At 39.1% G+C, this 19,392-nt stretch overlaps 1 protein-coding gene across 1 annotated transcript; it reads left to right on the top strand.

Annotated features, from left to right (window-relative positions):
- Window positions 1-13,000: 13,000 nt before the first annotated feature.
- On the top strand, window positions 13,001-18,355 carry LOC135557429 (paired box protein Pax-1-like). Its single transcript, XM_064990683.1, has 5 exons — window positions 13,001-13,280; window positions 13,813-14,439; window positions 15,388-15,521; window positions 15,696-15,900; window positions 17,766-18,355. Exons 1-5 carry the CDS (start codon window positions 13,277-13,279, stop codon window positions 17,852-17,854), a joined length of 1,059 nt encoding a protein of 352 aa, XP_064846755.1. The 5' UTR covers window positions 13,001-13,276; the 3' UTR covers window positions 17,855-18,355.
- Window positions 18,356-19,392: the final 1,037 nt, after the last annotated feature.

The following is a 19,392-nucleotide window of genomic DNA, read 5'->3' on the forward strand; positions in this document are numbered from 1 at the left end:
GGATTGTCTCAGATGAATTTAAATAATCATATGAAATGCTGTGAGACCAGGTTGCAGCGCAGCCTCCATCCGTCCATGCTTCACCTGGCATGCCCATTGCAACACAATGTAATACAAGTATATCCCTTGGGAATATTAGCTTACAATTTCTTTATAACAATAACAATTATTTTATTGCAGCAATTGGTCGTGTTTAATTCACGTGGGAAATCGAATGATAAGCTCTTGGGTCAACATAAGACGCTGACTATCATGTTCATATTATTTCCTTTTTAGATGTTTTTATTCTCCCCTTCTCTATGCTCCAATGCCCTCATCTAGTATGTGATGTGGGTGACAATGATTCTCGTTCTCAGCGAATCCTCCGGGCGTCCTGGGTGGTCGTACTAAGCAAACACACGTACAAACCGATTGCTAAGCTGCGGACAATGATGGAAATGTAGACAAATGTCCTGCTTCTTTTGGAAGTTTTTGTGCAGGCTGAGATTTAGCATTTATTTCGGGGGCAAGATAATAGATGATTGACGCCCCCCTTACAATGCGCCGTAACTGTTTGGAATAAATCCGTGGCTCCTCCTGGTTGTCATGGTGTTCAACTGCTTTCAATGAACTATCTCTTCATTCATCTCTGACCCCAGCAGCCTCTAACACACACACACACACACACACACACACACACACACACACACACACACACACACACACACACACACACACACACACACACACACACACACACACACACACACACACACATTATTATTATTATTGTATTATTACTTTGGTAACACTTGCGTATTTGTTTGACCAGTAAAGCGGTTCTCAAACACATTTAGACAGGGCGAGAGGCTATCGCTTACAAGACCACTTCACTGATATTTACATGTTTACTCTCTCACTCACAGTGTACACACCATAGAATTACAATCTCTATGGTACACACTGCTGCCTATATGGCCTAAAGAGTCGAATCACCTCTCATTGTGCCCATGCACGTTCTGATTGCCTGCTTCTTGAGATATAATCACTCCAGGAAGGGTCCTTCCTTCAAATGTACGCTGCTTTATTTCTGGACAAATACGACGTTTCTGTAATTGATATACGATTGATTAATGGCTTATTAAAGCACACTTTGTAGCCCAAAGCTTTGTAGCCCAAAGGCAATGTTTGCCAGATTGTGAACCTTATTTGTCGTTATTATCAACACATCATGATGCTACTTGAATTTGGCAATTCCGGATCAATTTTCAGCATAATCAATTGGGCTCAGTCCAAGAGAGAGAAATCATGACATGGCCAAGCAGAAGCTTCTCTGCTTTCTTAAAGGAGCAAACAAAGAAACATCCCACATGTCCATTCCCAGCAGGTTCTCAGATAGAGCGGTGTTGGTTTATTCTAACCTTTCGGGTCCGAGCACCCCAACAATCCTGGACATTGGACACAAAATAAACATAATTCTTGGGGCAAGGGGAAAAAACTATATTGTGATGATTCTGCTATTTCTTTATGCAATACTGTATAGATTCAGAACAGCTAAATTATATATCAGATATATTCTGACATTAAAACATGTTAGTGATCCCTTCATGTGCCAATCCCTTTATCAGGATCGATTTGACAACAACCAGTGAAATTGCAGAGCGCCAAATTCAAATGACGGAAATATCAATATTCAAGATAACCGAAAATATAAGTGTAATACATCAAAATAAAGTTTAACTTCTTGTTAATCCTGCCGCAGTGTCAGATTTCAAAAAGGCTTTACAGTGAAAGCAGACCATGCGATTATCTGAGGACAGCGCCCTGCATACAAATACATGAAAATTATTTTTCAACCAGGCAGGTGGCGACACAAAAGTCAGAAATAACATTATAAAAAATGCTTTACCTTTGAAGATCTTCTTATGTTGGTACTGCAAAATGTCCCAGAAACATCACAAATGGTCCTTTTGTTCGATAATGTCCTTCTTTATATCCCTAAAATGTCAATTTACTTGGCACGTTTCATTCAGAAATACACCGGTTTCAACTCGCCCAACATACCTACAAAATATCTAGTTACCTGTAAACTTGATCCAAACACTTCAAACAATGTTCCTATTCCAACCTAAGGTATCCTAAAACGTAAATAATTGATACAATTTAAGACGGGATATACTGTGTTAAATATCGGATAAAAAGAACATGAAGCGTGTTCCAGTTCACGCACACCAAACAGTAGAGTCCACTTGGCTTGACACTCACAAAGAACAGTTGTACTTCTTCATTTCTCAAAAGAAAAACATCAGCCAATTTCTAAAGACTGTTGACATCTAGTGGAAGCCATAGGAACTGCAACCAGGTTCCTCTTAAATAGGGCTTTCAATAGAAAACCAATGGGAAATATTATGACCTCAATTTTTTTCTCTCTGGATGGTTTGTCCTCGGAGTTTCACCTGCCAAATCAGTTCTGTTATACTCACAGACATTATCTTAACAGTTCTAGAAACTCTAGAGTGTTTTCTATCCAAATATACCAATTATATGCATATCCTAGCCTCTGCGCCTGAGTAACAGGCAGTTTACTTTGGGCACGCTTTTCATCCAGACGTGAAAATACTGCCCCCTATCCCTAAGAAGATTTGTTAAGGAGTTGTAAGCAGTTGTAAGCAGATTAATCAGGCAAAAAGTTTACTTCCTGGACATATTTAAAATACTTTAGTACCATAGTATTCCAAATGCATTACAAAAACCCTTAGTTTCACCCTATTACAGAATCGATTTGCAATAGGCTACATAGAGAATTGTGAGGCATAAATAATCACATAAATAATTCTTAGGGCAAGGGGAATCATTCTTTACTAATCATTCTTTATGCAGGCAGATCCCTGTTTTAAAATGAAATCAGCCCAGACAGAATATTGAGAGAAGAGAACCAGTATGAAGTGGTGCCAGAGTGCAGAGCACCTAGGTGGAGCTGTCACACTGTTACCACAACATTGGTGGCGGCACGAGGGAGGAGTAAGCATACACAGGTAAACACACGCACACGCACACACATCCACACCCACACAAAAAGCCTCAATCAAAAAACCAATCCCATCATTGCTCTCAGAAGTACTTCTTCGTCAAGAGTGTCACCTACTGGCACTCACTGACACTGGCTTACATCTACTAGTAGTATTCCCCATCAAACTGTGTTCCATTTGAGTTAGCAGATGGCATCATTTAACTAGACTAGAACATGTTCTACATGCCAACATTTCAATCACCAATTTAAAGATGACAAGAGATGAAAAGTATATGAGGTCACTGATAAAGTGACCAAATTGGTGACAACACAAGTGCCATCAATAGGAGATGTGTCAGGCATAATAAAAGTCAGCACACTTGAAATACGAACACTGCACCTGCAGTTCAACCTGCCACGTCTGCGAAGCATAAAGGTATGCAAATGAGCCTCCAATAGCGTGTTCAATCCAAAACAATAGGTCACGCTGCTGGATAAGGACTGTAATGTACATGTTTGTCCAGATGGTGGCGCCTTTGTATCAGTAATCAAGCTGACAACAGAGGTTAGAGGCGTTCATCAACAGGAAGAAAACGGTTTGCTCTCAAGAGGACTGCACAGCAGTCAAAGGTATGAATTGATTTCACTCTAGAATTCACTGACTTTTCAGCCCCCCCCCCATTTCCCCCCCCCCCCCCCCTTAGTGGGATGCCTTTCTTCTTTTGAGAAACTCTACAACTACAATACATGAATACTAACAGTCATACTGATAATATATATATTTGCCTCAAGTATTTTTGCATCATCTATAAATATACATTTTCAGGATTTGCGGTCAACTGAGTATGAGAGTGCATTGTCTCTGGCCTGTAGAGTAGGATAGGACTTTACTATACTCACCGCTAACCAGCTGTCTCTTACAGTAAGTGTTGATATAATGCACAATGGCCACCATGCAGTTCTGCGGGACTGGAGAGACTGCAAAGCTGCTGCTCTTGAGAATAGAATATAATTTATTTTTCTTGTAAGGGAACAGAATAATTGTCAAAAGTCAGACCTCCATTATTATGATTTTTTTTTAAACCTTTTTTATTTATATAAATGACCTCTTCTGTGGTTTATGCAGTTCCACCCAAAACACATGTGCTTTTGTGTTGTACGTAGTAGTGCACAGGGACCAGCTAAGGTCATCGTACTGATAGAATAACTACCATTGCAGAAAAATAGGTGCCACCTACACTGGTTCATAAGGAGTGTGTATCTAAGTGAGGATCCAGCAGTATGCAAAATTATTCTGTAATGACAGACTTAAATGTCCATCCTTTCTCTTCCCATTACAGAGTAATTATGTATTTTATTCATATTAGTGTAAGACCTATTCTTCAGTGACGACTTTCAAGATTGTGACTTGAATTGTTCCTTACAGGCTCTTTAATGGTCAGATGTTACTATATGAGAGAACAACATGGCCATCCAATAATATAAATAGGCGTAACACTCATGTGGGCTTATTGTGCATATGGATATATCTGACATCTACAAAAGAGAATTTAACAAGTTGTGAGATTAACAAGGTTGAAGTGTCTGGGCAGCTATAATTTACACTTAGTCTAAGGCTAGGTCTAGTCTGTGTACAGGAAACTGGCCATGTAGGAACATGGTAACTTAACTTTAATGCAGAATAAAAAATAATTCTCAATGGAGACTCTCTATTAAAAGTGCTTGTTATTCTTAGTCCAGGAATAGGCTTAATCTATGTCCGGGAAACTGTCCCATAGAGTCTAAACCATCCATAGCATGGGCACCATAGAGAACATATAAATGACTGTGTTCTATATACATGTAATTCTATGATGTGCACAGCCTCATCTGGAGGATGCAGAGAACTGCACAGCCAAGTCCTGGCAGCAGGGTGATCCAGCCAGGGGCCCCACAGACAGGCTAATGCGACAGGGAAAACATGAGATGGAGCTCACATCTAACAACAGAATATCCAGAAAGGAAACATTGACTGTCTTTCGTATTGTAGACTGCATGCAAATTAGTGTAGGATATTTATGTGGAATTGTCAATATTATTGAAATATTTTCTTGAGAAAATAGACTTGAAAAATGAATATCTTGCAGAAGCTACATTTCTCTACTGAATGCATCACACCTCATCTCCAACCCCATATCAGATCAAGCCAAGGACATGGATGTGCTCTCAACTGTGATCAGCATATCGATTTACAGAACTCTACAACCAAGTCACATGTGCTTGGCAGGCAGCCTAGTAGTGTAGCGTTGGGCCTGTAAACAAAAGGCCACTAGTTCAAATTGGCCAATCCCAGAACTGATAAGGTGGAAAAATCTGTTGATGTGCCCTTAAGCAAGACACATAATCTTAATTGTTCCAGGTTTGCTATTGAAACATTCAGTGAAAGTTTTAAGGATGTTATTTAAAAAACTCTAAATAACTTATAATTTCCTTTCTCAGAGCTTTAATAAAGCCTCCCAGGAAAACTTTCAAGGAACAGAGTTTTAAAAAATCAGTTTTACCAGTCCGGAAACAGATGGTTTCATTCCCACAACCGGTAACATATGTTCCACCAACTTCCAAGGAAGCAAATGTGCTAGCTGGGAAGTGTGTATTACTGTTTATGCATGAATTGGAAATGTGTTTTTTGCAAATCGCAACTCTTCCTGAGACACTCTATCTGTGCTTGGAGTTCAAAAAAGTTAACCCAAAATAAGTTAGCAGTGTTATTAAAACCCATTTCCAAAGGACACATGCTTATAATACACCCTACCGAGCTAGAACATTTGGTTCCTTGAAAGTTGTGAGAACGTCTGTTATTGGTTGTGGAAACAAAGCCATACTTTTCCTGACCAGTAAAACTGAACATTTTTTAAACGTTCTAAGAACAGAGGTGAAAATGTTTCCTGTTCTGGGAATGTTTATTTCTAGGTTGCAGAGAGGTTCTGAGAATGTTTTACTCTGGTTCCTTGAAGGTTTTAAGAACTGAAATGATTTTAAGTTATCCAAAAAACTTCCTTAAAACTGTCACTGAATGTTTCAATAAGATTCTTAATAACACTGCTGGGTTAACTTTTTTTTAAAACTCGAAGCACGAATAGGACATATGGAAATTAAGTTCCTTAGGCAATAATCATGAAAACACATGTATTTATTATTGTGACAGTGAGATTCAAAACTATCATCTTCTGTTCGCCATCATGGAGTTAATCCACTGCGCCACAAGGATGGAGCTGGCATGCCAGGTTTTTTTTAATGCAATACAAAGCTATTCCTTCTAGTCTATTCAAACAAAACCCATTTAAAAGGAAATAAGAACAACTTAAGACCAGGTCTAGCCAATTATTGGGCAGGGCCAACACACCTGAACACACCTAAAATCTCAACGCAACCGTTTTTATATCAATAACAAATAACTTCTGGGTAAAAAATTAGGTACCCTCCTGTAATAGATTTCCATTGAAATGGACAAAAGTAGCTTTATAGCAAAAAAACGATTCTCAAGCAAGAATTCTACTAGTAGTGTCTCGGAGTGGTCTGAGTGGGGAGGGAGGGGAAAACTGAAAACTATGTTATTGGCAGAAAAGTTTGGAACTCTCTTTGTTATTGGTCTATTAACCAGTTGAATGCATGGTGATGTCACCATGGAAAGCCAAAACTCCCACCCATGCAAACCTTCTGATAAGAAGGTCCTGTGTAGATTGTATTTTCAACCAGAAACTATCAAGAGATAACACTGATCCATGTTTTCACACTTTTACAGTGTTAGTTCCATTAGCTGTTGTAAAATATGATTTAAAAACTGAAAAACTGAATTTTGACTGTACTGGACCTTTTTTGTTGATGCTGAGAACGAAACATATACAGTACCAGTCAAAAGTTTGGACACACCTACCCATTCAAGGGTTTTTCTTTATTTGTACTATTTTCTACATTTTAGAATTATAGGTACGACATCAAAACTATGAAATAACACATATGGAATCATGTAGTAACCAAAAAAGTGTTAAACAAATATAAAATGTTTTAAATTCTTCAAATTAGCAACCCTTTGCCTTGATGACAGCTTTGCACACTCTTGGCATTCTCTCAACCAGCTTCATGAGGAATGCTTTTCCAACAGTCTTGAAGGAGCTCCCACATATGCTGAGCACCTGTTTTTCCTTCACTCTGCGGTCCAACTCATCCCAAACCATCTCAATTGGGTTGAGGTCAGGTGATTATTGAGGCCAGGTCATCTGATGCAGCACTCCATCACTCTCTTTCTTGGTCAAATAGCCCTTACAAAGCTTGGAGGTGTGTTGGGTCATTGTCCTGTTGAAAAACAAATGATAGTCCCACTAAGCGCAAACCAAAAGGGATGGCGTATCGCTGCAGAATGCTGTGGTAGCCATGCTGGTAAAGTGTGCCTTGAATTCTAAATAAGTCACAGACAGTGTCACCAGTAAAGCACCCCTAGAACATCACACCTCCTCCTCAATGCTTCATGGTGGGAACCACACATGCGGAGATCATCCGTTCACCTAGTCTCACAAAGACAACATCTCAAATTTGGAACCATCAGACCAAAAGGACAGATTTCCACCAGTCTAATGTCCATTGCTTGTGTTTCTTGGCCCAAGAAAGTCTCTTCTTCTTAATGGTGTCCTTTAGTAGTGGTTTCTTTGGAGGAATTCGACCATGATTCACACAGTCTCTTCTGAACCAGTTAATGTTGAGATGTGTCTGTTACTTGAACTCCGTGAAGCATTTATTTGGGCTGCATTTTCTGAAGCTGGTAAATCTAATGAAGTGATCCTGTGTAACAGAGGTAACTCTGAATCTTTCTTTCCTGTGGCGGTCTTTCATCATAGATCATAGTTTTTGCAACTGCACTTGAAGAAACGAAATTCTTGAAATGTTCCGTACTGACTGACCTTCATGATGAACTGTTGTTTCTCTTTGCTTATTTGAGCCGTTCTTGCAATAATATGGACATGGTCTTTTACCAAATAGGGCCATCTTCTGTATACCCCCTTAACTTGTCACAACACAACTGATCGTTTTGATGTCTTCAAATCAAATCAAATTTTATTGGTCACATACACATGATTGGCAGATGTTATTGCGGGTGTAGCGAAATGCTTGTGCTTCTAGCTCAGACAGTGGAGTAATATCTAACAAATTACACAACATATACCCAATACACACAAATCTAAGTAGGAATGAATTAAGACTATATACATATGGACAAGCGACGTCAGAGCGGAACGGACTAACATACAGTAGAATAGTATAGAATACAGTATATACATATGAGATAAGTAATGCAAGATATGTAAACATTATTAAGTGACTAAGATACAATAGAATAGTATAGAATACAGTATATACATATGAGATTAGTAATGCAAGATATGTAAACATTATTAAAGTGACTAGTGTTCCATTCCTTAAAGTGACCAGTGATTCCTAGTCTGTGCCTATAGACAGCAGGCTCGAATGTGCTAGTGATGTGCTAGTGACAGTCCTTTAACAGTCCTGATGGCCTTGAGATAGAAGCTGTTTTTCCATCTCTCGGTCAGCTTTGATGCACCTATACTGACGCTTGCCTTCTGGATGATAGCGGGGGGAACAGGCAGTGTTGAATGCTGAGCTATAGACAATAAACAGCATTCTTACATAGGTATTCCTCTTGTCCAGATGGGATAGGGCAGTGTGCAGAGTGATGGCTATTCCATTTTCTGTGGATATATTCGGGCGGTAATAAAATTGAAATGGGTCTAGGGTGACAGGTAAGGTAGAGGTGATATGATCCTTGACTAGTCTCTCAAAGCACTTCATGATGACAGAGGTGAGTGCTACGGGGCGATAGTCATTAAGTTCAGTTACCTTTGCCTTCTTGGGTACAGGAACAATGATGGCCATCTTGAAGCATGTGGGAGAGATTGAATATGCCCGTAAACACACCAATGAGCTGGTCTGCGCACGCTCTGAGGGCACGGCCAGATATTCCGTAAACTTCAAAGTGTTTATTTTCAAATGGTGCCAAGAAAATTGCATATCCTTGCTTCAGGGCCTGAGCTACAGGCAGTTAGATTTGGGTATGTAATTTTAGGTGCAAATTGAAAAAAGGGACGGATCCTTATTATTAATTAACAGTCTTGGAACAATTTGAGAACATGACTTTAAATAGAATTATGAGGAAGCCAGTAGGAAACGTTATGCTGAAGTACTGAAATTCCCACAGAAGAACGTTGTTTCTTAACTATTTGAGACTGTTCCCAATGTCAAACCAGTTGGAGAACATTCCCAAAACATTCCCAAAATTTAAATGAAATGTAACCATGTTTGAACTTTTAGGAAATGTTCTGCTGGAAGTATTAACAGCGTTTTTGTTTTTGTCAAGTTCCTTAAATATGCTGAGAATGTCCCCAAGCCAAGTTACTATTCTACACCATTCCCACAAAGTTGTGGGAAGGTTGTATGCAAAATAACTATAGGACCACCACGCTCTCACCAAGCTCTATGGTTCTCACAACATTATGTGCTAGCTGGGTTGTAAGTCGACATGTATGAAATAGGACAAATATTATCACCCACCAAATGATTATTAAATCACAAAACCAGGTGTCTTTTTATGATCTATGTGCAATAAATACAGCAAGCTGCCTATATCAAATTCTTATAAAAAAAATATGTTATGCACATGCAGGTGTGGATATGCACTGTAGCCTATACTATTTTCAGTGACACCTTGCCTTGCACGAGCCTTGTCTTGATCAAGTCCTCTGACTGAACGATGAGATCATTATCCTCACAAACATTCAATCAAAAAAAGCAAGAAATGAGAACAGAAATGTTCTCAATAAAAGGAAGAAAGAAAATTGAAACAAGATTTTACCAGTTTAAAGGGTATAAACCGCTACTTTCAGGGGTAATCATTTAAATAAAGAAGTAGTCACCTCGCAGTACTCCTATGGCAGAAGCCTAGCTAACAAAAAACACAACAAAAGTTTCATATTTTTGATTTTAATAGAAACATATCAGTGCAGATAATTTGTAATCAATTTGAATGAATATGTAAAACAAATATACATGTAGTGAATAAAACAACACCCAAACACCTTCTTGCTGATATTATGGCTATAACAAAAGAAATGTTGCATTTGTTTATAGGCAACTAAGAAATAGTGTGGCCCAATAAACTATTAACATAATTATTCAGAGAAAAAGAGTGGCAAAGACCAAAATACACAGTATGCCTGCATGCCAAATATGTATAATGTAACCACTGTAACGAGCTGAACAGCAATCAGAAAGTATTCACACCCTTTGACCTTTTACACATTTTGCTGTGTGACAGCCCGCAATTAAAATGGATTAAATGTAGATTTTTTTTGGTCACTGGCCTACACTCAATACCCCATAATATCAAAGTGGAATTATGTTTTTCGAAATGTTCACATATTAATTACAAATGAAAAACAAAAATGTCTTGAGTCAATAAGTATTCAACCCCTTTACTATGACAAGCCTAAAGAAGTTCAGGAGTAAAATTGTGCTTAACAAGTCACATATAAGTTGCATGGGCTCACTCTCTGTGAAATAATAGTGTTAACATGATTTAAGTAATAACTACCTCAACTCTGTACCCCACACATACAAGTATATGTAAGGTCCTCAATCAAGCAGTGAATTTCCAACAGAGATTCAACCACAGAGACCAGGGAGCTTTTCCAATGCCTCGAAAAAGAAGAGCACCTGTTGGTAGAAGGGTAAAAAAATAGACATTGAATATTCCTTTGAGCATGGTGAAGTTATTAATTAAACTTTGGATGTTGTATCAGTACACCCAGTCACTACAAAGATACAGGCGTCTTTCCTAACTCAGTTGCCAGAGAGGAAGGAAACCGCTCAGAGATTTCACCATGAGGCCAATCGTGATTTTAAAACAGCTACAGAGTTCAATGGGGGATAGCAGAAAACTGAGGATGGATCAACAACATTGTAGTTACTCCACAATACTAACCTGACTGACAGAGTGAAAAGAAGGAAGTCTGTACAGAATAAAAATATTCAAAAACATCCATCCTGTTTGCAACAAGGCACTAAAGTAATAAAATAATTTGCAAAGCAATTCAAGTTTTGTCCTGAAAACAAACTGTTATGTTTAGGGTATATCCAATAGAACACATTACTGAGTACCACTCTACATATTTTAAAACATGGTGGTGACTGCATCATTTTATAGGAGTGCTTGCAATCGTTAAGGACTGTGGAGTATTAAAGGACAAAAAAGAAATGGAATGGAGCTAAGCACAGGCAAAATTCTAGAGGCAAACCGGTTCAATCTGCTTTCCACCAGACATTGGGAAATAACTTCACTTTTCAGCAGGACAATTTTTTATTTTTTATTTTACCTTTATTTAACTAGGCAAGTCAGTTAAGAACAAATTCTTATTTTCAATGACGGCCTAGGAACAGTGGGTTAACTGCCTGTTTAGGGGCAGAACGACAGATTTGTACCTTGTCAGCTCGGGGGTTTGAACTTGAAACCTTCCGGTTACTAGTCCAACGCTCTAACCACTAGGCGTAAAAGACAAGGCCAAATTTACACTGGAGTTGCTTACCAAGAAGACAGTGAATGTTCCTTAGTGGCCGAGTTACAGCTTTGATTAATTATACTTGACAATCTATGGCAAGACCTGAAAATTGTGGTCCAGCAATGATCAACAACCAATTTTGACAGAGGTTGAAGAATTATGAAAATAATAAATGAGCAAATGTTGCACAATCCAGGTGAGGAAAGCTCTTGGACTTACAAAAGACTCACAGATGTAATTGCTGCCAAAGGTGGTTCCAACAAAGTATTGACTCAAGGGTGTGAATACTTCTATAAATTACATATTTATTTAATTTTCAATAAATTTGCAAAAATGTTGCAAAAATGTTTTCACTTTGTCATTATGAGGTATTGTGTATAGATACGTGAAAGGAAAACACATTTAATCGATTTTGAATTCAGGCTGTAACACAACAAAATATGGATTAAGTCAAGGGGTATGAATAGCTTCTGAGCTTTAAAAAGAGACTCTTACAGTAAACAATTTTTTTACAGATGTTTGGTCAACTTCTGTGGATTCAAAAACGTCTAAATAATTTGAATTATTTTGTTGGTGTGAGGAGTACATTATTCGTATGCCTACGTGTGTCTGATAGGTATAGACCTATCATAATCAATAGCTATACAATTTGTTTGGAAACTGAAAGGGTCCAACGTCATTAAGCATGCAATCAATAGTCTTTAAATACTACAGAAACTAAAAGGCTCCACATGAAAATAATACATCAGCCATGCCGTCAATGTATCAGCTAGCCTTAGCCATGGGTAACCAAAGTAATCATCACTCCCTTAATCAAGTACACCAGGGATCCATCAAAATTCATTGTTAGAAATGGTTTGTATTCTATTAAACTAGAAATATTATGAATTGAGTATGGTTTCCATATGGTCATTGTGCACATGCAGATTAAATTATTTGCAATGATGGTAGAGTAGGTATATTCAAGCACAATTGGCAGATTTTCGGTGTTTTTAGCACATGTCTATATAGGTCCATGCCTTCCAGTCCACGTTTCAATGACTGCAGGTAACTATTCGGATGGATAACAATGCAAATTAACGTTATATTGCAAACCTATATCACGGCCGAAAACGTGCACATCAGCACCAATCAGTAAATGCATTAAAAATAACTGCTCCTAATGGCAAGTTAATGCTAGACATTATTAATAAAAAATATTTAAACAGAGACGTCCTTGTCATAGAGAATAGCTTTCGTTAGATTTTAATTTCCAAGCAAGCATGCTCCGATTACCAAGAGTTCTCGTCGGTGTGACAAAGGCCCTCTTGACAGAAGTTCAACTCTAAAACCCGGAAAAGATTCGGTGAAGTAGCCTGGGCTAACATACACGCGAAGGAGGAGACCAATGAAATGGGGAAATAGTCTTGAGCCGCAGCCAACGAGATTGACGTAATGGACGCGTCAAATGAATCTCCGCACACTTGAGCCTTCGGGATGGACAAATTTTCCCTTATGGGACAAAAATCACTTCAGTACCTTTGCCCAAACTCGCCGTCTTCGGTCATCTTACCAGAAATGAAAGGGCAGAGCTAAAGGGAAAACGCACAGCAAAACGATTTTCCCCATCTCATGTGCAGAGGGGAGAGACCGCACTTTTCGGCCATTCTTAACTGCTAAAGGACAACATCTCACACCAAAGGCAATGGGTAAGCTCTCCCTACTGGGTACACACTGGTTGAATCAACGTAGTTTACACGTCATTTCAATGGAATTACGTTGAACTAACGCGGAAAAGATGTTCAACTGAGTTATGTGCCCAGTGTGCCGTAATTAATTTGGCATGGACTCATCAAGAGAAAATATTTGCATAAAAAGAGATTTAGAGGTTTTACCATTATATTGCACTATCCTATTCTCAAATGCGTGCATCCATGTATCATTCCATTGGCAGCGTCCATGTCTTTGTTTCCATTTATTTTTAACCCATATTTGGATTGAGCTGCTTTCCAAAGTTTGAGATCATTATAGGTTATTGGAAATTGTATTTGAAGGCCATAATAATACTAATGATATAGGTTAGATCAAGGATGGGGAAGGGTGCTTTCGAAACGTGAGTGCGCACTGTGCATTAAGCCATAAACTACAGGCTATTGTGGTTATGCTATTTGTTTAAAACACGGTTACACTGATCTGTCGAGTCTATGCACCTCAATGCAATTCCTTATTTGTTTCTTGCAGATCATACATATGGAGAAGTAAACCAGCTTGGCGGGGTATTTGTCAATGGACGCCCCCTTCCAAATTCGATTCGGATCAGAATCGTGGAATTAGCTCAACTTGGAATACGACCGTGTGACATCAGTAGACAGCTTCGAGTCTCTCATGGCTGTGTGAGCAAGATACTAGCGAGATACAACGAGACGGGTTCGATATTGCCCGGTGCCATAGGAGGAAGTAAACCCCGGGTCACAACACCCAACGTGGTGAAAAGCATAAGGGATTACAAACAAGGAGACCCTGGAATATTTGCTTGGGAGATCAGGGACAGGCTTCTTGCAGATGCAGTGTGTGATAAGTATAACGTTCCCTCCGTCAGCTCCATAAGCCGTATTTTACGCAACAAAATAGGAAATCTTTCACAGCCGGGCCAGTATGAGAACAGCAAGCCAATCCATCCTCAGCTCTCCTACAACCACATGTACCCGTACTCATACCCCAGCGCAATGTCGCCCACTGGGACAAAAATTGGCAGCGGTCCCGGTATACCGGTCACGCCGGGCCATGTCAGCCTCTCCCGCCATGGTTGGCCTTCCGTGCACACAGTCAGCAACATTTTGGGCATCCGAGCCTTCATGGACCCTGCAGGTTGGTGGCAAAATTGAATTTGAATCTTGTAGCTCAGTTGTTTCTTCAGAAACTGCATTACTGAGTGCATACACAGTTCTCAAATTGGCAATATTTCCAGATGCATAATAGTTCAATATTTACGAATCAGTGTTTCTTGTCAATCAAACAGATATATCATACAATTCCATATGAATGAGAAACAACGTAAAACAACCAACTTATATTAAACGACATAGATTGATAAATAAAATAACATTATAGGTCTAACTGTAAAATAGTGAAACGGTATTATGGGCCTAATAGGCTACGCCTAAAATAGCACTATACGTTAGTCATACAACTAATTAAAAAAAATGCCTATTGATAAAGGAGCCAAATTACACATCTGATATATATATGGACGCTAAATCCTCTTGAAATGTGTCAATGGTCAAATAAGCCTAGCCTATCGGTGTGAGGACTACTTTGTGGTTTGGCTATTCGTAGGCCTACTCATAGTTCTACATCGAACCCGTAGCCCATTGTGAACGTTAATGTAACGTAATGAGATATCATTGTTTCCATTCAGAATATGCGTTATAATGTTATAATGTTATAATGCCTCTATAAATCGAAGAGGCAAACACTGTAGGTGTCAAATAAACAAGAATGTTTAAAATATTAAATGTTGTTCTAAAATTTCATAGACATTTAGATCTTACAAAAACATGGCATTGAACACATTGTGGCCAAAAACATTCGATCAGATTTTAGAAAATAAAGATTGGTTGAAGTGTGTGTTTAACGAAGAATTTCCACACGAAATGACCTAAATCAAAAACAATGTTAATCATAGCATGTATTTGTGCAAGAGGAATGTTGTCATCAGCAGAGGTGTATCTGAAAATATCGATACAAATCGAATAAAACCTAAAATGGTTTGTAGACTTAATAATGTTACATTCTACACTGAAACATTTCCCACAGCCATCGCTGGAGCTGAGGGGTACCCATCAAAAATGGAGGAGTGGGCGAGCGTAAATAGAGCGACGTTTTCCTCTGCCCATGGTGTCAACGGAATAGAGAAATCCTCCCTAGAGGCAGACATCAAGTTTCCTCAGGTACATTTATGAATCAAATACACAAACAATACACAAACAACGAATATGTTCATAGTTTGATCAGAAATCCGTTTCCACTACATTTCCTCTGTAAATACAATGCACGCATAAACGTGTTAGGGCGTTTTGCTTCTCTGTGCTTAAAATGCTTTATTTTCTTGTTTTCCTCTCCAGTCTTCTTCAAACCTATCTAGTTATGCTTGTGCCTACTCTCCCCCAAACCAATATGGGGTGTATGGTGGACCAGCAGGTAACTATATGACAACGGGACACCACTGGCAGTCTCAAAGCACAAGTCTTGCCCACCCCAACAGCGAAGCAACGATGCAAGGTGGAGACCTCCACATGGCGATGTCCTTCAAACACTCAGCACGAGAAGGTAAGCCATGCAGTCTCTGTACTTAGCTACACGTTTTTACATTTCAAATATGCAGGTGATATTTGAATGCAGAACAGTGGCAGGCGCGGCTAAAGGCAGCTGTCAATCAAACACCAGCAATTTGTAAATGCACTCGTCAAAAAAATAAAAATATTAGGGGTTGTGGGTCGAAAGCTAACGACCCAACAGTAGGTGCCCAATTAGGGGGTCTAGGACAACAGTTGACATTTAGAGAATGTCTGAACAGAGCAGGCGCTGTTTTGTGCGACTCATAAGGAAACCGTTAAGTCCTCTGGGAGAAGGCTTTGGAAGTGTAGGCTACTGTGCAAGTCGTTTTGGTCTATAGGTATTGCACAGCAGTACCCACTCAGGTGATGACTGTAGGCCTGTAGGTTATCTTGAAGAACCCATTAATAATATTTTAACAGGCCTATATGATTACTATAACGATTTCGACCTTACTCTTCAAAACTTTTAGGCCTACATATTCTTAAAAATATAAAGTTGCAGTTATGATGTTCAAATTATGTTTATTCAAATTTTCGAAGAAATGTTAGGCTATCTTATGTTCCTATTTGCAAGCTTTTAGTGCGTTGGCTTGACGACTAGGCCGATTTGGAAGGTTTTTATTTTTACAGATACAAATGTCAGAGGTAATTTAATATAAATGAGAACAACCATGAAATTAGCGATGTCAATTCATTCATTCGACTTATTCACATTTTTAAAAATACGTCATGAAGATATAGCCTGATAAGCTAATTAATGTAACACCAATGAGCACCATTCTACATTAAATACTTGAGGAGGTCTACATGATGCTGATGTTTATCCAATCATTTTGATGTCAGTAGCTTGGCCTATGTCCCTATTATATTTTTGTGAAGAAAGATTGCTACATATGCTGACCAAAAATATAAAAGCAACATGCAACAATTTCAAGGATTCAGTTTTTCCCCACAAAAGATTGCTTAATTAAAGTTTCATCACCTGTCCTGGTGGGTGATCTAAGAAGATGCCGCAGGTGAAAAAGCCTGACGTGGAGGTCCTGGGGCTGGCGTGGATAAATGTGGTCTGCGGTTGTGAGATGGATTGGACATACTGCCAAATTCTAGAAAACGAGGTGGCTTGTGGTAGAAAGATGAACCTTCAATTATCTGGAAACGGCTCTGGTGGACATTCATGCAGTCATCATGCCAATTGCATGCTCCCTCAAAACTTGAGACATCTGTGGCATTGTGTTGTGGGACAAAACGGCACATCTTGGAGTGGTATTTTATTGACCCCCAGCACAAGGTGCACCTTTGTAATGATCCTGCTGTTTTATCAGTCTCTTGATATGCCACACCTGTCAGGTGGATGGATTATCTTGGGAAATGAGAAATACTCACTAACATGGATGTAAACAAATTTGCTCACAACATTTGAGAGAAATAAGCTTTTTGTGCATATGGAACATTTCTAGGATCTTTTATTTCAGCTCATGGGACCAACAGCTGCGTTTATATTTGTGTTCAGTAGTATATTTGGTCTACAATACAATGGACACATATGATTCCATAACCACTTGATAGGCTACTATTGACAGTCCAATAACCTTGATCTATGTCAGATGAGACATCGAAGACTACTCTGTCTAGATATCTCAATAATTAAAACGGCCAGCCCATGCCATATTTCTGTTGCTGCAGTTATGGTGAGGTATTGTATGGCGTTTTCTTTGGAGATTGTGTAGCGATATCTGCTCTTCTTGCCACGGCTTTGGGACCTACATCTAACACGCCTTTGTGTTCCCACTGTTCTGATGATGGATAGAATTACGATTTATTTGTTCCATGACCGTATCTCTTGTTTGTTTTTCGCAGGAGACAGAAAACCTCCCGGTCCCTTGAGCAAGCACCAGCACGAGGCGTTGAGCGTACACGGACTATCTCTCCCGACCTCCGCTTCCTAACCCAACGAAACCAACGGACCGTCAAGATCACAGGCAATGTAGCCGAAAGAAAATGCGTAAAATTAAAAGATTTCAAAAAAATGCATAATCTACTAGTAGAATAATCGAATGTCGACATGAATGGTGGTGCAGTCTTGTTCACCTGCACCAATGCAGCGGTGTTGGGTTGATTAGGACATCATTATTATATATTTAAAATTCCACTCATTCAAAACTCATCCCAATCGAAATTGTGTAACACGAATTATGTAGCCAGCCTACAAGTCTCGACAGTTCCAACGCATTGTTTCTCACAACCGATGATAATCCTGCATGCTCTCTGGGTTCAAACAAACGTGAACCATCTCTATTTGTTTGGGCCTCTGTCCGAAAAGGGACATTTAAAAAACGTTAACAATATCATGTAGGCCTATTTGTAATTTTGTAAATTATATCTGCAGAAGCTGTATTATATATTTTTATAGCCTAACTGTGCTTAATAAAGGCATGCTAAACGGGAAATGCCTCGTTCATATGTTTGGATTTGCCTAATTCCTGTAGATTTATGTTGTTGGCTCCTGGTAAAATGAAAATGATACATTTGCAGTTGGTAAAATAACTTCGTATAATGATTCAGTATAACAGCTTTTTTTCCCTGATGTGTCACTCACCATGCCTCCCTTCAAATTCGTGCAAACCAAGCTTTTCTGGAGTTAATGATGCTTCGCACTTTTCGGCGCCTTGCAAGATGGTATCTCTGTAGGCCGATACCTTTGGCCAGATGCCACCGCCAGGCTTGCCCCCCCCCCATCCCCCCCACCCCACCCCATCTGGGTAAGGAGGCTGGCCGCAATAGCTACCCAACAATCAGTCAAGAATAAAGACCAACACGCCCTTATTTGATATAGGCTCCAGACCATGACAAAAATCATACAATGACACATCTATTGGATAGCCTATTCCAAGACAAACACGAAACACCCGATAATCCAACATACAGTATCAGAACCGACTGTACACAAACCTCTGGAGCCCCTGATCAATCCAAACATCACGCAGAGATAGATGCAAGTCATGCGCACCGTTTGCATCAATAATCATAGAAAGATACAAGACAGACGTGTGGTAAAGCTAACGCGAATAATGCTATATGCCGAGAGGAGCATTAAACGACGCTTTAAACGTGATATATTGTAAATGTACCTCCATTTGGGACTGCATATCGTGTTGACCTTCAGAAAACATTCGAGCTTGGGCTTGATCAATTGTTGACCGTGAGCAAACTATCACTGATCGATTAAACCAGACTGCTCACAGTCACAGCTACACTTTTCCCTCTCTGCACTTTTGTTTTTTATCATTGTTTATTTCAGTTTACAGTGTACATATGTTCAACTGAATTCTGATCGAATGGGTTTTCGCCCATCCAAATATTTGCCTTGGAAGTGTAGAGATCATGTGCCTAATCGAAATTAGATTATTGTTAGATTATATTTATTATATTATATTATACTAGTATGAATGATAGGCTACCTTGGACAGAATATATTTTGATATAT

This window comes from Oncorhynchus masou, chromosome 16 (genome assembly GCF_036934945.1).
Source record: "Oncorhynchus masou masou isolate Uvic2021 chromosome 16, UVic_Omas_1.1, whole genome shotgun sequence".
Classification (NCBI taxonomy): Eukaryota; Metazoa; Chordata; class Actinopteri; order Salmoniformes; family Salmonidae; genus Oncorhynchus; species Oncorhynchus masou.